The 20,624-nt window shown below is 48.8% G+C and overlaps 1 protein-coding gene across 4 annotated transcripts in view; it reads right to left on the bottom strand.

The window, feature by feature from the left end:
- The window catches only part of OTOF (otoferlin), an 85,683-nt gene that overhangs the window by 24,176 nt on the left and 40,883 nt on the right, over nucleotides 1-20,624 (bottom strand). For all 4 annotated transcript variants that reach the window (XM_081068399.1, XM_081068401.1, XM_081068400.1 and 1 more), the window contains 6 exons: nucleotides 14,084-14,157; nucleotides 12,523-12,649; nucleotides 11,996-12,050; nucleotides 6,358-6,489; nucleotides 1,552-1,614; nucleotides 1,074-1,158 (listed from right to left, as the gene is read on the bottom strand). In XM_081068399.1, the coding sequence (XP_080924525.1) occupies nucleotides 1,074-1,158; nucleotides 1,552-1,614; nucleotides 6,358-6,489; nucleotides 11,996-12,050; nucleotides 12,523-12,649; nucleotides 14,084-14,157 (536 nt within the window). The remainder of the gene's footprint in view (nucleotides 1-1,073; nucleotides 1,159-1,551; nucleotides 1,615-6,357; nucleotides 6,490-11,995; nucleotides 12,051-12,522; nucleotides 12,650-14,083; nucleotides 14,158-20,624) is intronic.

Genomic DNA, 20,624 nt, shown 5'->3' with positions numbered 1-20,624 from the left:
AAGTCCCTCCATCACCCTGGGCCTCAGTTTCTCCATCATCATAGAGAGATCAGACTAGATGTTTTTAAGGTCTCTCGCAGCTCAAGTGTTCTATAATTTTGTGGTTTTACGTGTGTAATCTTGGGGTTTGGACGCAGATTCTCAGACCGAGTCACAGCTATAATGTACCAGCTGAGGGTCTGTTCAGTGGGATCATGAGAAATCGCCAATTTGTTTAAGCTAATAGTTCAGTGTCATCTCCAAGCCACTTAACTTCTCTTGGCCTCGTTTATCTCATCTGTAAAATGAAGAGGGATGGTTATGCGTACCTCACTGTATTGTGTAAGTCAAATGTGACGGTCTGGTGACATTGTATTGCCACTATCAAAGGGCCTCGTGGGGTCATTACCACTCCTCCAGTGGTGGGTTCACTTCAGGGACATGGGGTGAGACCCAATAGCAGGTCGGATGCCAGTGGTTTCTAAGCTGGCCAGGTGGTCAGTTGTCATTTGTCAGGCTGAAGGCACCTTTTTGCTTTGTCCAATCCTCACAAGGCCTCTGGACCACCCTTTGGGGTTCCCTCATCAACCCCATACAGTGTTGGTCCACTGGTACCTATAGAGCTGCTCTTCAGATGCAGCCCCACGTGGCTGTTCTCAGGTGGCCTGGGTCCCTTAATGGATGGTCAGAGAAAGAGTTTTCAGAATCCAACGTCCCTCAGAGGCTACTATGCTGCATTTGGCTTTGAGGACAGTGGGGGTTCTGGAGTCACACAGCCTCCTTTTACCCCAGACCAACTGGGTGACTGGGAAAGCCCTGGTACTTCTCTGAACCCTTGGCCCTTCAACTGCAAAAGGGGTGGTGCCACAAATCTTACAGGGCTCTTGTGAAGCCAGCAGACTGGGCGCAATAGTCACGGTGTTGGTGTCCAGACTGGATATCCCCTCCTTCTGCACGGCTGTGTACTCACCGCCCCACATGAGTTCATGGTCTGGGCCAGGCTGGGCCCGGGGACCTCCAAGGCAGGAAGGACGGGGTGCATCACACTCCCCGAGCCATGTGCACCTGTGCTGCCGGGCTGCACAGCTACTCACCAGGCTGGGAGTACACGGTTCCCACATCCATTTTGAAGGACCCCACCAGGGTGCCACTGCGCAGCAGGTTCTTGGAGTGAATCACCTTCCAGGCAGAACCAACAGCCGCCAGTCAGTCCTGGCAGGCTTGGGGCAGACTGATGGCTCCAGTCTTTCTGGGGACCCAAGTTTTTCGGTTCCCAACTGGGAGGGCATTAGGCCGGGCAACGGCGGCTCGCCGAGGCTCAGCATCAGCCCCTCCTGCCCTGGCCTGTTTTTGCGGGCTGCCAGGTACAGGCGAGTAGGTTGTACACTATACGACCTAGCTAGAGGCACCAGCTACAGGGGCAAGAGGGGCCCGTATCCAGGCTGTGGCCCGCTTGCCCACCCATGGGTCTGTGCGTGGAGATGGTCCGCCCAGAGGGGGAACTCTTTTCAAGTTTGCACAAAGGTGCAATGTAAGCTAGTGGCACTGTGTGACGGGGTTGCTCCCACTCACCGAGATTTTGATGATCTTGTCAAACATGACATCAGGAGAGACATGGAAGTCGAAGACGAAGTACTGGAGGGGGGAAGGACCCAGACTTGCTGTCACCACTGGGCATCGGCTAATGCCCTCCCTCCTGGTAGTGCCTGTCTGCACCCCGGCCATTTCCCCTGAGCCCGGAAGTTTGGATGAGCCGGCAACCACTCGTCCTCCTGACCCTGGGACAGGTGGGAGGTGGGCACCCCAATAGGAGGGCAAGGCCCTAAGCCGTAGGCAGGGCCGGTGCCAGCCCGTGTGGGCAGGGGAGGGAAGTGGGAGCGTCGATGGAACAGTGCGCACAGAGGTGCTATGTTTGGAAGGGCTGGGCCAGGGAGCGGGGAGACTGCAGTTCTAGTCCTGATTTTGCCCCTTTCCAGCGGTGTGGCCTAGAGCAACGCATTTTCTGAACCACACCTTCCTGAGTTGTGAAAGGAGGATAATGACACACACCTCAGAGTCCTGTTATGAGGCTTGATGAGGTACTGGGACATATTTCACTGATCTAAGCTGCCACTGACTCTAACATACACCGTGGTTCTAAAGGCCTTGTAGACACTGCCATTAAAGCACAATGTTTCACTGCCTAGAAGATATGGCCCAATGTTAGAGATGCTCAAATGTAAAAGAAGGTGAGCTTCAGAATTGATGAACGACAGTGTATGAAGGCACTTAGCCTGCAGGAAGTGTAAGATACTGTGGGCGTGAACTGTCCTCTCGAGTTGGGAGCTGCCACGTCCAGTTGCCATGCCCATCCATTTCCCCTGGCCTTGGTGTGCAGGTGCTGGGAATGAGGGCGTGTGGAAGCAGTGAGCAGAAGTACAGCTGCTTTGGTGAACTGTGGGCAGGGAGAAGGAAGAGATGTTGCCAATGTACTTAGGGTAAATGTTTGGAGAGTCTGCTCCTGGCCACTGGAGGTTCACATAGACCATTATGAGTAAAAGTGCCGGCTTTAGAGCCAGACAGACAAAGCTTTTACTACTGGACCAATCACTTCCTTTCCTGAGCCTCAGTTTACCCCTTAGTGATGTGGGGAGAATGATCCAGGGCCTCCATGTTGAACTGCTCCAAGGGGAGGGGTTTGGGAGGTGCAGCTGTAAAATCTAAATGAGATAACCTCTGGCAAGCATTCCATCAGGCGTGCACATGGTCAGTGCACAGTGAACACCAACTGCTACGTGTGACAGTAATATGTCCGGTCGTGCTGGCTGGGGGGGACTGAAGCTCTGGAAAGATGGGTGGAGATCCAGACACACAGATTGCAACTGGCGCGTTGTGGCTGAGGGAGATGCCCAAGGAGAGTGTAGGAGAGAAGCAGGTCCAGGACAGGCCTCCAGGAAGCAGAGCATTTCAGCAGTGGGCAGAGTGGGTGAAGCTGAGAAAGGCATTGAGGGGAGGAGCTGGCGAGGGGGGAGGCAGAAGAGGGCCCCGGGGGTGTGGAAGGAACCGGGCAGTCAAGGGAGGGGGCAACAGTTATTCTTAGATATATCAAGGCCCTTGGTGCATTGAAGGATGGGCAGTTTCAGTGAAGCCATGGGGCAGAAACGACTACCTGCAGAGACTGAGGCGTGATTGGGAGGGGAGGGGACAACGCACATGGATGGGAGGAGAAGTGGTCACTAGGAGCATGTGGGATTGAGGAAAGACATAGCTAGATGGATGCATGGCTAGTGGGATAGACAGATGATAGATAGATGATAGATAGATAGATAGGTAGATAGATAGATAGATAGATAGATAGATAGATAGATAGATAGATAGAGACAGACCTCTAGTTCCTGTCCTTGAGCATACATGGTTTTCCATTATTGTACTTAAAGAGAATATGTGAGAGTAGAACACCTTATAGGCAAAGGAGCCAAAAGAAAAGTACAGGCAGAGTTGGTGGTGTTGAGTGGATGATGTAATGCCAGACTTGTTGGGCTGTAGAAAGAAGGATCCAGGGCCAAGGGGAGAGGTGGTTAGGCAGAAGGAAGATGCCAGTGGCCGGGACCAGATGCACCCACAGAGAAGGGGTCTCGGCCTGGTCAGGTTGTCCTGGGAGGGTGATGGTCGTGAGCCTCCCTTCACACAAAGACAGGTCCAGAGCCAGGCAGGAGGGCCAAGCCCAGGCCAGGTGCCTTAGAGCTATGTCAGCCCTAGGAGAGCAAGCTAGCTACGCTACAATCCGAATGTTGCAGGCTTTGAGCTGTCTGTGGTCATACTCTTTGTATTTCCTGTGCATATTTCCCTTTTGTAATCACTTGAATATCTGCTGAGTCATGTAGTTCATTGTCATCTCTCTCTACTGTGATTACTGGAGCCAAAAGAAGGTTCTCAGAATTAGCCAGAAGCAGTACACCCCGGGGCCAGGGGGATATTTTTCAGTGAAGAGGAACATGGCATAGGAAGAGAAGGAAAGGGAAAGAAAGTCTAGCTTTGGGGCTGGGAAGACAGTGTAGAATGGTGGTCGGTTCTCTATGGGGAGGGGGCTAACCTCTGGGGGACATGGCAACATCTGGAAACATTTTTGGTTGCCGCAGCTGGATGGGGGATTGCTATTGGCACCTAGTGGGTAGAAGCCAGCAATGCTGCTCAATATCCTACAATGTGCAGGACAGCCCCCCACACCCCAAACTATCCAGTTCAAAATAGCTATAGGGCTGAGTTTGAGAAATCCTGGTGTAGAGGAAACAGAAATCGAACAAATTGGAGCTACTTGGGTTTGTGAAAAAGAACAAAAATATGATCAAGAACAAATTCAAGATTCACTTGATTGGAATGAATAGTCTATTGGATATAAATATGGAGTTTAGAAAATGGTTTCTAGGCTGGAACTAGGAGGTGGCCTGTTAGGGCAGAAACTGTTGACTTTGCAGTCTCCAGGTTGGCAGGCAGGGGCCTGGACCACAGGAGACGCTGAGGAAATGTGTGCTTCTTCCTGTGGGTGAATATCATTTCAACAAAGTGTTAGCGAACCCCTCCAGGTCCATCCCAGGCTCTGGGATGGGCCATAGTGATGCAGGAGACTGGGAGCCTCCAGTCCACCAAGGAGACGGAGACATGAAGGACCCACCACAATTCAGGGACGTTACTGTCACAAAGAGAGAAGTGCACTGACCTCTGACACAGAGAGTGCAGGGAAGGCTGCTCAGTGGCAAGGACACTGGAGCTGGGCCCTGCAGGGTGAGTAGGAGTTTGCTGGGGAAACACAGCGTTGGGAGATCAGCTCTGTTTCCTTGGGAAGGAGGAAGCAATTTGAATGAAACATGAGGCGTGTGGGCCTGGTGCAAAGTGAGCCCTTGAGACAGCCAAATGTGGCTTTGCCACTATCAAATAACCGTGGAAGGCCATGGACTCCTGTCTCCATATCTGTTAGGGGAAAGTAGACCCTTATCTAGGCTGGAGTCTTTTCCAGTCAGAGATGTGTCCTGACGTAAGGTCAGAGGTGTTGAGCCTGAATTTCCTGACTCCTGGGAAGATGCCAAATGGGGGTGGGGAAGTCCTGAGCACTGATGTTTCAGCCCTATGGGCCTGTGGGAAACCAGCTGTGAGAACAGAGTCTGTCATGTGGTCACACAGGAGAATTGGGCCAGGCCCCAGCCCTGGTGAAAGGGCAGAAGTGTGCCCCGGTTTTCTAACCAAAAATGCACAGCTAGAGGACTCCCACAGCTTCCCAAGAGGTGCCTTCCCCCTAGTTACAGAGGGTACCCTCAGCCCTCACCACTCCTCAGGACAGATGCTGAGACACAGGACACACATGCCTTACGTGGGCCAGCCTGGCACCCTCACTGCATGGAGCCACCGGGAGAGGGAGCATGGATGCCCCTTCCAGGAAAGAGAGGGCCAGAAGCCCCAGGCCATGGCTTCTGGAATAGTCTGATGTGTGTTCAGGCATCTGAAGGAAACCTAGGTATCCCTCATCAGAGCTGATTGAGATGGGTTTCCTTCTGGAGCCCAGAGTCAAGATGGTGTGTCTGGGGTGGCATTCCAAGGTGGCAGACAGAGCACTGGGCTGAGGCTGGACAGTCTGGGCCCTTCTCTGTCAATGGGACTGTCTGTGATCTTGGCCCTTTCCATACTGAGCCCTCAGTCTCCTCTTCTGTAAGGTGGGGAGATTGAACTAAAAGGTCTCTGAGGTCCTTTGACCTTGATGTGGCCTCAAATAGCTGCAAACAACAGGAGTGGGCCCTGGGCCTTTTCTCTCTCATACCCCAAGAGTCAGGGCCAGAGCTCTGGAAGGAGCCCCACAGAGGTTCAGGTACCCAGGAAGGCCGCCTAGCAGAGAGGGTGAGCACTCAGAACCCAACCCTGGCATTCAGCACGGCGCAAGATCTTTCTCCAGGAGCCTCAATGTCCCCTGGTATAAAAGGGCATTCACGGTGACAGCCTCTGATGGTTGTTGTGAGAGTCAGAAGAGATGATGCACTGAAAGCATTTAGAAGAGTGCTTGGCATCCAGCAAGTACTGAAAATGTGTCAGTGCCACCATGGGCAGGGGCTGGAATGAGATGGCACTGCCCCAGGGTTCTGGCCTGAGAAACAGCTGGGCCCAGGCTTTTGGGGGCATGAGGTTCCCTGACACACTGCGGAGAGCTGCACAGGGGTGCCTGGGGCAGTGTCCCCAGACCAGTGTCAGGCTGGGGGTTCAGAGCATGTGGCGGGGTGGGCCAAGGGCACCCGATAGGAGCCCTTTGTGCCCCTTGCCGCCCAGTTGCTCCTTTGGGCCTGGGTGGGGCGAGGGCCCAGCCTCCTGCCATATGATTGGAGGTCCCTTTCCCCAGCCGGGGTCATGGGTACTGACCTCATTATAATAGGGGCAGTTAGTGGACTCCTTCATGGATGTGTACTTCTTGTCATCGCCCACCTCCACGCACACCACAGGGTCCATGTTCAAGCCCACCAACTGCCGAGCCTCAATCACTGTGACGCTGACCTGCAGAGAGGAGACAGAGAGGCCACCAGGAAAGCCATGTGAGCCCTGGAGCTGCTCTTGCCAGAACCGGGCCGGGCAGGGGGCTGGAGCGTGCAGGGAGCCAGCACTGGGCTTGGGTTCCATTCGGAGCCCTGCCTCTAATCTGTGGGTGATGCTCTGCTATTTCCCTGCTCAGCCTCACTGTTCCCATATGTAAAGGAGGAGCGTGGGCTGGATGATCTCTAAGGACGTGTGCACTGGAATCACTGGGGGAAGGGCAGTGGTGAAAATCCCTGCTGCCCAGCCACACTCCACACCAACTGGATTCAATCCGGATGGGGAGGGAATAGAGTGGGGGTACGGGAGAGCAGCAGTGTGTTTAAGGCGCCCAGGTGATTGCAAGTGCTCTAGTTCTTTCCAGAATAAAAGTCTCTACCTCATGGAAGGCTGCAGAACCACCTCCCAGGTTTCGCGTACTCAAGAATGAAGATTTCTATGTATCCATTCACATGCATTGAATTTCCTGCTCCAGCATTTCTCATTTTAAGCCTGACAGCCTTGCTATCTTTTTGTGTTTCTGGAATTTGGCCCCCTTTCCACATTCCTGGTTTTCCCCTCTTAGCTTAATTTCTTTGTTTGAATGCCCAGTGAGGCTTTGCTGCCCACCTGAGCCACCTTTTCTGCCTTGACGCTTGTCTGTGGCATGCACTCTCTCTTTTCAGTGGCACCCAGCTCCCCAGAATCTGACCTCTGCACCGGGAAGCCCTTTCTCAGTTGTTTGTTTCTTCAACAAACATTGACTGGAAACCTACTAGGGGCCATGAACAATCAATGAAACAAACTCCTTCCCCTTATGGAGCTTACAATAAATAATTACTGGTTCACAGCTTTTCAGCTAGAAAAGGAAATATATATATATATGTATATATGAGAGAGATGTGTGTGCATGTGCGCATGTATACTCCCCCTGAACCCTCATTGTAAACCATCAGCTCTTGTTTGGCGTTTGGAGGTGTCAGTCCCCATTAGGGTGGCTGTGATAAAATAGAGGCACAGACTTGGGGCTACTGGACAGGCACTGAGCCCCAGACCTGATATATTACCAGGTGTGAGAGCAGGTAGGCTCACTGAGCCTCAATTTTCTTAGCTAGAAGTAGAGATACCACTTATCCATTAGGTTGTGTGAGGGTTAAATGAGACAATGAGCGTCAAAGTGCTTCATAAACAGTAGAAAGCTTTAGAAAATGTAAGCTATTGTTATAAATGGCTTCTCCAATAGAACGTACCTTCAGTTAAGTGGTTGGTTTCCCAAGTAGGTAGGGTCATATATGAGGCTTACGATTGTTTCAGTTGACTCTCTTGAACTTGCATTTTAACAAATAGCTTTTGCTAGGCTAAAATTAGCATTTACCTCAGCACATTCTTCTAACAAAACTGCACGAGTTGCCTTTCTTGCTTCTTATCTTGGAGATTTGGTATTTTAATTGCTATGCTTTGATGCAACTTCTAAATATGGTTTTACTCAAGAGAATTGTTTTCCATTTTCATAAAAAGGAATAACCATGAAAATTATCATCCACTGCATCTATCAAAGACTTATAAATATTCTAAAGGCCAAGAAAAATCCACACATCAAAACTAAAGATGTTAAGAAAAATAGAAACTCTGATGCCAACGAGAACATTGCCAGGAAAGTATATAGAAATGGAAACTGAACGTTTACTAATTGAAGTAACACTTGAACTATGAAAGCAAACATTTTTATTTGAAATTTGAAGTGTCAAAGGGAATGGAGCTTGGAATCTGGAACTCTGAAGTAGTTCAATCATCATCATTTTTTCAGGGAGTTAAAATAACTTAGAGCTAAGTTACTTAGCTCTGAGAGTTTACTTGAAGAGAGTACATAGACACTAGAAGTCCTTCCAGAATATTCTTTTTTTTTTTTGCCTAGTAGTTTATAGAGTTTTAACCTCTATGAAACTTTTTATGCCAAATATGTATTTCTAATGTCTCATCGTTTCCCCCCCACAACTAACCCCAACTCTCCTCTCCATTGAAAAACACACAAAACATTCTGTAACTCAAGAGTGGGAAGTAGACACACAGTTGTGGCATAGTAAGATATGCCATCAGCAGATTAACTTTCCCAGTGTGAGCAGCTGGTTGATTTTTATGTTTTTCAAACAGAGGCCCGGCCATGATGTTTACCCTCTATGCTTTTTCAGAACCCAGAGTTTCTACCCTCTTCCACTGAGCAGAGCCAGCAATGGAGGACAAGCCTGGTTGGAAGCTCTAACACACAAGAGGTCGGAGGTGGAGAGGGGAGGAGGGCAGAAGGTTGAATGGAGCAAAGGGGGGAGGAGAGGCTCCAGATGGTGCTTTTGTTGGCTCAGTGCCCCAACCACCAGAGGAATCCTGAGCGTGCAAGATTGAGGCATGGTGTTGGTGGGGGAGATGAAATGCCATTCCTGCTGCCCCTGCCCCCACTTGGTTCTCTGTGGAAGGGAAATGTTTCACTTGGACTTGAAATTAAAAAAAAAAAAAATTTGAGGGAGGGGATTGGCCATGCTTCCCTCCTATTCTCCAGTTATCAACAGAGGACTTGATTTTTCCAGGATGAAAGATGAAGAAGTAAAATAGAGCTATAAACGGATCAACTGAGCAGCTGACCAGGGAGACTCTTTTGGTAATTGACTATTCCATCCTCTCCTTCCAAGATAAGGGATGTAATCCCCAGGTGGCTCCATGAAAGCCACCACAAGGAAGATGCTGAATGTAATCTATACCTCTGTCCTGGGAGAAGCCAAGAGTCATGGTGCTTTGTGACGCGTTTGCGAGTGATCTGATCGTACTGCAAGGACGTCAGCTGGGAGCTGGAGATGAGAGGTGGGAGGCCCTTTAGCACCGCTCTTCTGTAACATCCTTTACCTTTCCTCATCTCCTGATGGCAGAGATGTAACATGACCAGATCTGCGTTTTGAGAAGATCGTAGAGGATGAAGGGGAGGAGGCAATCTGAGGGTGATGGGTGGGGGGAGAGGGACCAGATAGGAAGGGAGTGCAATATTGCAGTTGAGGCTGGGGGTTTGGGGTCAATACAAGGAAGATGACATGAAGGTGAAAACTGGAGAGATGTTTGGAGGTGAAAACGTATTAGGTCTTGGTGCATCAAGAGAGAGAGTAGGAAACAGATGTAAGACTCCATGACCCACCAAGAACATCTCTGCCAAGTGTCGAGCTTTGCTCACTCTGATGGGGAATCTGCATATTCATGGGGAGGACACTGTGACTTCTTGCTTTTGAGAGGCCAATAATCAGGAAAGGGTTTGCACATTACATACATTCTAAACAGAAGAAACAAGAGGTATACGTACACCATCCTCTTTTCACCATTCTGAGCCCTCGAGATCCTTCCTGGATCTGAGTTCAGTTAAGTCTCTCTCTTCTTACCAAGTGGATGCCCTTTTTGAGGTCTTTCTAACTCTATAAAGCCAAGTTCTCCAAGAAAGTAAAGTTCTTTCTGGTAGGCTTTCTTGCTTTATATGTTGTATTTATTGGAAGCAAGAATAATTCCACATTTGCATTTTCATAGCTCTCTCAAAGTGTGTTAACACGTTCAAGTTGAGATGTGAATGAACCTGTCAGGACATACCATGTTACCAAATTAAATATAACTGTTTTGTTTACAAAGTCTTTGGAGGGAGAATGTCTGGTATATTTAAGAAAAGTCTCTGGCAGGAAGCACTTTGAAAGAGCTATGGAAAACAAGCAGTAGGTAGTAAGTTAAAGATGAACAGAGACCAGTGGGAACAACTGTCTACAAGGCTTAATTAGAGAGAAATTAGTCGCTCTGACTGCTCCGGTCAGACAACCTTGGGTTTGAGCCCTGCTTCCAGCTTTGAATAACTGTGACCTGGGCAAGCTCCTTACCCTCCTTGGGCCTCAGTTTCTCACTTGTGAAATGTAGTAATACCTATATTTGGAGGATTGTAGGAATGACATTAACTAAATGGAAAACACAGCTCCTAGCCTAGCATAGAGTCTGGCACATAGTAAACCTTTAAAAAAGAGCAGTTTCATTAACAGCAACAACGATGACTTCATTTTCTATGTGTCCTTACCCAGCAAGCTGGTGACTTTGTAGAGGGAATGGTAACTAACTCTGAGGTCTTTGTTCTTTGGAATTTTCCTGTTCTCAGCACTAGAGGAGCAAAGTCCTGAGCCCAGTCCCCTGGAAATGCCCTCAGAAGTCTAAGGACAGTCTGTGCTTGGGTTTTGGCACAGAAGTGAGGGGGTAACATTCTCAAATCTTCAAGGAGCCCAGTGGCTTGAGGTTGTCTAAAACCACAGGGGCAGAGACACCTGACATTGCCTGGGGTTATTTTTCAAGCACCTAGGAAGACAAGGTGTGTCCTGAGAAAACATGACCAGATATACCTGATACAAAGAAAAGGTGGTGTCTGGTCCATTACGTCATCACCTGAGTGAGGTGAGATGGGGCTGTCTTTAAAGAAGACGGTGGTATGCATGGGACCTGGGAAATGGGCATAAAAGAAAAGCTCTAACCTAAGAGATGGGGCTCACCCTGAAGGAATGCCCAGTAGTCTTCTGACCTATAGCTGGGTCTCATTAGCCCCCAAGGAAGGGCCTAGAGCATCGGATGGTCTCTGGGTCCTTCCTGTTTCCAGTTTATAAATAGGTACTAGGTGCATCTGGGGCGTACATTAGTCTATTGTGAGTTGTGTTAGTGTCACTCAGTCTCTCACGCTCTGATCAATTTGGGGAGAAGAAACAAAAGTGAGGGTGTGGCCTGCAAAGCTGAGGATCAGGTCCTAGGCTGGAAGGGCTGCACTGGGGCCCAGTTACCCTGTATGGGCCCGTCCCAGCACTGACCAGTCATACTCAGGACCCATCCTGCTGGCATTGCGGTCACATTGACAATCCTATAGCTGCAAATCTCTCCCTATCTCAGCCATTTTGTCTTCAATTTTAGGAACACACAAACAAAAAAAATTTCAGAAAATATAGAGAAGTAAGAAGAAAAAACCACCCACACTCTCACCATTTATAGACAATCAGGATTGACATTACTTCTAGCATTAAAATAATACAAAACAATCATTTAAGAAAATACACCAAAAAAAAAATCTTTCTTCAGAGGCTCTTATTTTAACTGTTGGAATTTTTTTTTTCAGGGGGTGGGAAGGGTGGGTACTCTTTTGTCTCTTCTTGGTTTTCTTAGGTTCTTGGTTTTTCTAGGTTCCTCTTACTTTATGATGTCCAGTGCTGGACAAAAAATCCTGGGAAGGCTTTGACCAGCAGAAGCAGAGTTCTCAAGCTCCACTTGGGGTTTGTCATCACCTCTCTGCTGATGACACTACTTTGGGAACTTATATTCAGCTTGCGGTACTCTATGAACCCAGATACGTTCCTCCAGAGTCTATAATGCACATCTGGCCAGAGTGCTTCCCCCCTCCCCCCACTAGAGCAGAGTCTGAAAGGCATGAGGCGTCTAGTTGCCCACCTACCTGGTAATCCATGGGCCGTCCGGCACTTGGCTCCATCTTAATGTCTGGCTTGGACCTGAGAAGAAGAATGTATTGTCAGTCCTGGTAAAAGGGGATTGCTTGCCCGGGAGGAGGAGGGCAATGACAATGTTTAGACTTTGGAGAAGGGAGGAAGGACAGAACTGTGATCTTCAAACCCTCCAGGATGGCCAAATAGAATGGGGATTCGTTGTTCTCAGAGGCCCCAGCAGAGAGGACTAACCAATGGCAGAAGTAAAGAAAAACAGACGTTAGATCAACAGGTTCAAATATGGGCTGAGTCGCTCTGGGATTTCCCTGGGCCTGGAGGTGTTCAGGGACTTAGAAAGGGGCCTGCAACTGCTGTGCTCTCTGTTTGCAGAGAGAGAGGTGAGAAAGACATCCAGGAAAAGCCGCAAGGAACAGGGTTAAGAAGAAGAAGCTGTCCATGGGCCCTGATTCTTCCCCACCCAAATTCCAGATATGGCAAGCTGAGTCTGATGGGGTGGGGAAGATTGGTGCCCACTCACCGCTTGTTGGAGACATTGGTGGTGAGAGCTGTGACAGAGGCTAAAGACATAGAGTCGGGATCCAGCCCCTCTGCCAGCCGGATGCCCAGGCGATCAAGGTCCTCCATCTCCAGCACGGCTGGTTCATCTGGGGAGGAAGAAACGCTGACTAGGTGGGCTGGACAGCGGGATAGCGACTGTGTTTACCCTTTTCTTTGACATCCAGGAAGCTAACAGTCAAATTCAATGTTTACCTGGTAGCATCTGCTAAGAATATTATGCCCTGTATATCCATAGTGATTCCTACCTAATCTTGATTTTTAATTTGAATTGACTTTAATTATACCTGGTCTTGCTTTGAAAATTTTAACTAAATGTAACTGTTTTATTGTACAATTACTTACTTAAGCACTGAATATCCTTCATGGAAGAAGGTAAGAAACAAAGAATGCATACTTATGTACCTCTTGAAACAATAGCTACCATTTATTGAGTAGCTACTACGTGACAGGCACGATGCTGGGCAGTTTATACACATATCTCTAGTCCTCAGAGCCACAACCTGCCAAGACAGGCACTATTCTTATGTCACAGATGGGGAAACTGAAACTTAAGAAGAAACATATCCATGTAAAATAGCTGGTGGAATTCAGAACCTAACACTGTACTGATGCGTATTCATCCAGGAGATGAAGAAATACTGATTCTGAGAAGCCACTCAAAGATAGTAGGTTTGGGCCTCAGCCAACAGCTGTGCCCTCTCCAATCTAAGAAAGAGAGGGGCACAGCTGGAATTGGCATGGGGGCAAGAGGGAGGGACAGAGTTTCTAGGGCCACTGGCCAAACAGTGGATCCTGGGGAGGGCAGCTAGGAGCCCTGAGGGTGGGCATGTGATCAACTAGACCCAGGCCAGAAAGTTCCGTACATCTCCTTTGTCCACTCCGTTTCTCTCCTTTCTTCTTTCTGTCCTCTCTGATTCCTCCTAAACAACTGTCTTACCCCCTCCACAGCCCAGAGGGACCGTGCCCCAGGCCACTCCGGCCCCCCATGGCCCACACTGCACTCCACCACCACCCTGGGCCTTCCCTGCATTCCAGTGAGAGGGCCTGGGGAAAAGGCGGGACAGTCAGTCCTGCTACTGGGCAAGTATTCTCACGACTCAGGTTTTCCCCCAGAAGTAAAGAACCGAGCGATTATCGGTTTTGTTATTCCCTTTTCTAATTAAAAATCTCTAAGCTTCTCTATGGAGAAAACAGAATGGGAGCAAAGAGGGCAGAAGGAGCCGTTGGTAAACAGGCCCGCTGGGCTGGGGGATCTGCTCTGCTCTAGACCAGGGGAGATGCGGGTTCCACCGCAGCTCTCCGAACGTCCCCTTCTTAAGGACCTTTGCCACGACCTGGCTTCTCTGCCAGCCAATGGGAGGCCAAGCTCCTTTCAGGTGGCTCCGCCATCCAATCGTAGGAGAGCCTGTTGGGGCGCTGCCGCTAGAGGGGCGGGGTTTGGTCATTGTCAGGTGCAGAGAGGTGGCCCGGGGACACCTCAAGGGTGGGACTGGACGATGGGCAGCGGCAAGCGTTCGTACCTTGTCTTTGGTGTTCCTCCTTGTGGAACCGGTTCCTGCCGAGTTTCATGGCGGAAAACACACTCCTCCCGGCTCTGTGAGAGGGGCCGCCAGAATGAGCAGGTGGAGGGAGATGGACGCAAGGAGGAAGACACACAAACACAAAAGAGCAAAACCGGACAGAACACATAAGGGAAAGGGAGATCCAAATCCCAGCCCTTCAGCTACTGGTCCCGAGATAGCATGGGGGCCAAACTTCCCAAACGGGGACCCACGAGGGAATTAGGGCAGAGGGAGCCCACCACTTTCTCCCTCCCCATGTCTTCCCATCACTGCGGAGCAGGTCGGGACCCCAGCGAGCAGAGAAGGTGGCTTTCTGCTGGAAAGAACGGTTGGAACTGGAGCCCCTCAGGGACCTGGGCTGATCTCAGCACCCCACAGTCCAGCCTCAGAGCTCTAAGCTTTGCCAGTGCCCCCAAGCTCCTTCTCTCTGTCCCTGGCACCCCACCTCAGCGGGGTGAAAGGAAAGCCAGCCACCGGAGACAAAAAGCATCAGAACAGAGGGTCAGGAACAGGACTCAGAGGGGCAGAGGCAGAGGAGCAGCTAGGAGATGTGGTTGAAACCAGCTGCTCAGTTTTCAGCCCTGGTGCTCAAAGCATGCCCTGGCTTTGCTAACCTCTCTGTGCCCTGGGATTCTCCTTGGTCCTCACTGAAAAGGACGGGACAGACTCTTTCCCATCTATCTTTGGTCCTGGCTTTAAAAAGGCCCCTTCTGCCTGTCCCCTCTTCCTGTAGAATCCCCCCTTCCACCAGCCCCCAGGAACATATGGCAGACTCCATAGTTCCTACCTCTTCTCCTGGCTTGGTGTGGCCTTGTGCCCTCAGGTGAAAGACCCTGCAGTCAGAGGGGCTGAGGGAAGGGGGTAGGGGTCCTCACTGTCCCTTCAGTGATGTCCCCGCAGCCGAGCCTGTAATCCCTGGTGTCAGGAGGGACCAGGAGTAGGACCAGCAGGGGGTAAAGTGCAGTATTCCATTACCCCATTAATACTGTATTAGCTGGATACCTGACTCCCTCCACTTCCCATTGTCCCTCCTCCTGGGTGTGGCCCTGTCATCTTGTAGGCCCAGATGGGATGAGATGCAGGCTCCAACCCTGAGCTCACCTACAGCAGAGCCTACCCATCATTGGATCATGAATTTCCCTGTGGAGGATTGCCTATGGTTCCCAAGACCTCCTGTTCTTGGGAAGTTGGGAGAAACCTTTCTGTCCTTGTACAGATGGCCCCTCCTCTTGGGATTGGGGAGCCAATATCATCCCTCCAAGCCTGGCCCTGTCCTATGCCTGGCCCTTTTCTTTACTCTTCATATGCCAGGCAAGACATGGAGGGGTATGTCTGCATCCTAACAAGAGAGCAACCAGGAACCACCCTTTTCATGTGGCACAAGCTCACAGTTCAGGAAGCACTGGCATGTTCATGATTTTCCTAAAAAGGCATGAGGTGGGTGAAAGGAGGCTGGGTGACACTGATCTGTCTGCACTCTGCAGCGTCGTGTTGTCTGGGACGTAATTATGGGAGAAGGCGAAAGAAAGGTGCTCTAAAAAGGGAAAATGAATGCCTTTGGAATTATTTTTTAGACGTTTCTCCCTTCTAATAAGGGGCTATATCAGATATAAATATAAAACACCCAACAAGAGATTATATAACCTTTTTTGAGCAACTACTCTGGGCCAAAGGCTTTCCAGGTATTTGCTCATTTCATTTTCATAGTAATCCTGGGAGGGACATATGCTTCTCCTCATTCAACTCATGAGAAGCCTAAGGCGCAGAGAGCTGGGATTGAAGCCCAAAGTTTCCGTCTCCGAGGCTAGCAATATTTCCACTGCCTCCTCGATGGCATTGTACTTCTCTGTGAGTGTGAATCCCATCATCCACTTGGAACTTTGGCAAAAAGTCTCCAAGACCTGCACTGCTCCGTATAGGCACAGGCCACGGGCTTGCACAATTGTCAGAAGGTGATGTCATCTGTGAAGAGTCCCACGGACCGTGCCTTTGTTTAGGGAAGAGTCTCATTCAAAAATAATCTAAGCATCAACACATTTTTGGAAGAGACTGCTATAAATATTAATTTACCAGTGACATGACATTGAACAGATCAATGAACCCATTAGAAACAATTGTGTGAGGGTGAGAAAGGGACCATCCTGCCTGGTTTACACTGAATCATCCAGTGGTTTCCTTCCGGCCTTGTGGACTTAAAGATAGGGGTGCCGGCTGCACTCTGACCCCTGCAACAGGAAGCGTGTCTAGTGTGGGCTCTCAGACCACTTCCTGTCTCAGTGTTAGGATTCCTTTCCTCCCAGCCTCACTGCTCTCCTGGATTACCTACGACTTCACTGGAGAGTCCCGTGCTTGACTTTGTACAATCACTTCTTGGCCATTCCTGAGCTGTGCCAACCCTACTTCATGTGTGATGGTCATGATGCCATCACATACAGCCTGCTCCAGCCACACAGCTCTCCATCCCATCCCTGGCCCTGCCCTAATGCCACCCTGGTAAGTGTGCTGAGATGGTAGGTCAAAGTGATATGTCCGGTTGGAAGCAGGTCCTGCCAGGAGAAGCAGGCTGCTCATCATACTGAAGGGGATCTGGCCCTGAAGCTTGAGGCCCAGAGGTACAGGTAGCAGAGAATCATGGCTTTCTGACGATGGTCCCGACGACCCACCTAAGTACCGTGTTTCCCCAAAAATAAGACCTAGCCAGACAATCAGCTCTAATGCGTCTTTTGGAGCAAAGATTAATATAAGATCCGGTCTTATTTTACTATAACATAAGACTGTGTCTTTAATATATAATATAATATGATATAATATGATAGGATATGATATGATACGATGCAATATATAATATAATACAATACAGTACAATACAATAAAATATAATATAATACTGGGTCTTATATTAATTTTTACTTCAAAAGACGCATTAAAAAAAGCCAATTGTCCAGCTAGGTCTTATTTTCAGGGAAAAAAGGTAGAAAAGGGCCTGGGCTTCCCTTGGGCAGTTATAGCCCTTGAATTCAAAAGTCACTTTATTCCTTAAAACAAGCCTATCTGGAAGCAAAGATTGATAAATAAACTATACTTATCCAACCAGTCTCTACCATACCCTGAAGCAATACAAAGGAGAAACCCCTCTCCCCAGACCCTGTGTCATTTTAACCATCTCAAGTAGACAGGTTCACTGGGGTATTCCTGTGTGCCTGGGAATACTTTGCAGTGCTGACTTATCCCTTTACGACACATGCAGAATGTGTAGGATGAATGTAACTTCCAAAATTCTTACTATAGGCTCTGTGCCTCTGTTTGCTTCTCCTAGACTTGGTCTTCAATTCATCTGAACTGTGGTCAGAAGATCATGATATCATCGGCTCTCACTGCCCTTTGTCATTTTCTGATCAATGCATATCAGAAATTCACTGTAGTAAAAGCCTTTTCTGCACCAGTTACCGGAAAGCAGCATGCCTTCTTCTCTTGGCAAAGGGTAAAGGTGATTTTTGAAATAAATGTTAACTTAATCAGGGAAATTTGAAGATTATCCACATGCATTCAAGACTTAGATTTTTTTGTTTAAATGTAATTCGTTGATTGGGTTACTGGTATGCTGGTTTGTCTTTTTGTTTTTCTTTTTTTTTTTTTAATAAAATGCTGCATTTGGTGTAGTTGGATTCTCCAATTACTAAAGATATAATGTGGTGAGAATCAGACAAATAAAACAAGCTAATAATCAGCTCATTGAAAATCTATTTTGCAACCAAGTGGCTCCTTATTCATGGCTGCAAGAAAACAGAAGAAGCAAGGGCCAGGGGAAATGGGCCTCTAGGAGCCTCTAAGGATTTATGGTCACATTTGGGCTTCTCCACACCTGCACTCATCAAAGTCAAAATGCTATGCACCTACAGTTTAGACTGTGATTTCTCTTTAGAGAAAAGATTTTAAGCTAGTTCATTCCCTGTAAACTCTTTTTGCGTTTATGAATCTGATGGTTTCTGGGAACACTGGCCAAACTAAATGCAGTGAGCTGGATCTCACTAGTTTGGTCTCTGTATTATTCTGGAGATTATGACTTAGAAGGGTGTGACTGAAAATGAATAGCTGGCCATGGCTGCCCAGGGCTTCTGCCCTATGACTGCCTTCAATGGAACTGTCTGGGCTCATTATTAGCTCAGACCTCAGATTATGAGGAGAATCAAACTTCTGCCTAATAGAAACAGAGTCTGGGGATCTTCTCTGCATTGTTTAATTTTCAAAACTTGGGGAAATGTTCTCCAAGTGCTCCTTGATGGGTTTTTCTCTTATTTTCCATGCCCCAATTATAGGTAATTTAATAATTATAGCCTTCACAGTCATCTTTCTGTTGAATTTCAGTTAGCTTCTAATATCTTCCCATATCTGGGTAGGACAGGTTAACACTTCATACAGGAGCCTGTCTCCAAATTAGCTTGTTTGCACATGTGCCCTTGCCATCCCAGCAGGCTGGGGGTGGTGGGGAGGCCTTGTGTACTTATCCCCTCTTTTGCCAGGGTAATTGGCTCCTCAGCTCTCTCCAGTGGCCCAACCTATTCCAAGACTCAAGCAAACAACATCATGGAAACAGATTTCCCATCTCCCCAAAGCAGCCAATCCCAGAATCTAATGTATACACGGGAGCAAGAGTTCCTTCACGGCTCTATTCTTAAATTTTTCTATTGCAACTTAACACGTATTTCCACTTATTCCTCATCCGTGGAGAAAGAAACTAACCAGCTTTGCTACACAATAACCTTTCAGATATTTAAAACCAATTCCCACACTTTTTCTTCTCCAGGCTAAAGAGTTTTGACTGGTTTAATCTCCTCTCAAAAATCTCATTTTCAATTGTCCTAATGCTCTACACATTAAAATTAGAATAATAAATGCCAGTTTACTGTATTTCATATGTTAATTGGAGATTGCAAGAGATTAGGATGGAGTCGTGCTAGGGAACCAACATTTACTGTGGACCTACTGTGTGCTCACACTGTGAGACACCTCTTAGTCCAGTTGGGGCCCGGCAAGAGATCAGGCCTGTTTCAATCCCACGGGGTCTGGCCCGGGACACACTGGGGAGCTGGAAGTCAAGAAGGGTCTTAGAGAGCATCACAGCTTTCAGACAGGGAGCTTGGGTGATGGACAGGTCGTTTGTGTCTTATATAGGCCTTTTACAATTAAGCGTCCGTGCATAAGCCCAACCCTTTGAACCCTCTCCCTAAGAGGAACCCCCAGCTCAGTATGTGCCATCATCTCACACACACCCTTGGATTTGGTTCACTGGCTCCCTGTCGAAGCCTGACACATGCTACACCTGAGGCTTCCTCCCTTGCTCAGACCCTGGCAAATTCCTAACCCTTTGGGTCTCTGGGCCTGAGCACTCCCCACACAGTGCTGTTGCCTCCTTGTCAGGCTTTTACTTGTGTGTAACATGTGAGAGTTGGAACTTGATATGCTTTTGTGAAAGCAAGTCCCGGGGGGTTTTAATGCAAAAAGACACCCCAAGCCCACACCAGTGCTGACCACTTCAGACCCCTTTAAACATAACCCTGCTGTCCCCATCATATCCTCACGTCAACTAATTTTTAACTTATCGGGATCACAGTTTGGGGCAAATCTCTTAACATCTTGGGGTCTCAGTTTCCCTACCTGGAAAACAAAGACCACATTCCTGGCTTTTCAGCTCTCACTGGTGTGTTTGGAGAATTAAGTTAAATTTAGAATACAGTCAAGTGCTCTAAACTACCCAGGTCAAGTGTAGACTCTGGTCATAAGTTAAATCCCTATGTTTTCATCCCAGCTGTGCCCCTGTTCTGGAGCAAGTTGCTTTCCTTCTCTGGGACTCAGATTTGTCATCCCTAAGAAAGGATGTTGGACGAGAGGCCCCCTCCAACGTGGTCAGCCCTGACTACCAGTGCCCTGTGAATTCCCTGTGATGCTAGAACATCCTTGAGATGACAAGGGTTTCTGACGTGAGACCCACATCAACCCCTGGGAACTTGGGCCTTTCCTACCCCCTTGTGGCCATTCCTCTCATCTGAAGTCTCTTCCTCTTCTCCCCTCCCAGACAGCGCCTGTTCTCTCCCTCCCCCAGGAAGCCTTTGGGGGAATGGAGATGGTGAGGACTACCAGAAAGTGGTCCCCTCTCCTGAGCTTTCTGGGACTTCCTGCTCCACCTACACCCCTTCGGCCGCTTGTGCCCAGAGTTTGTCCTCCTTGGGCCTCTATGGCTGCATGTCCATCTTCCCAGCCCTGCCTTGACTCTGTGGGGAGAGGCATTCATTGGCTTCTTGGGCCTCCCCAACTCCTTTGACTTTAGTCACACCTTCCCTCACAGGGCCCCCAAAGGGCCTGATGCAAAAGGGTAGGGAGCTGAACAGGGAAGTAGAGGAGGAATCAAGACACTGAAAGGAGGGAAGAAGGAGTGGAAATGAGAAGGCCTGGCCACCTGCCCGCTCCCACCCTAACACCTCCCTGTCCCTCACCCCCATGG

Source organism: Rhinolophus hipposideros (assembly GCF_964194185.1).
Source record: "Rhinolophus hipposideros genome assembly, chromosome: 12".
Lineage (NCBI taxonomy): Eukaryota > Metazoa > Chordata > Mammalia > Chiroptera > Rhinolophidae > Rhinolophus > Rhinolophus hipposideros.
This window is presented reverse-complemented; position numbering and strand designations above follow the sequence as displayed.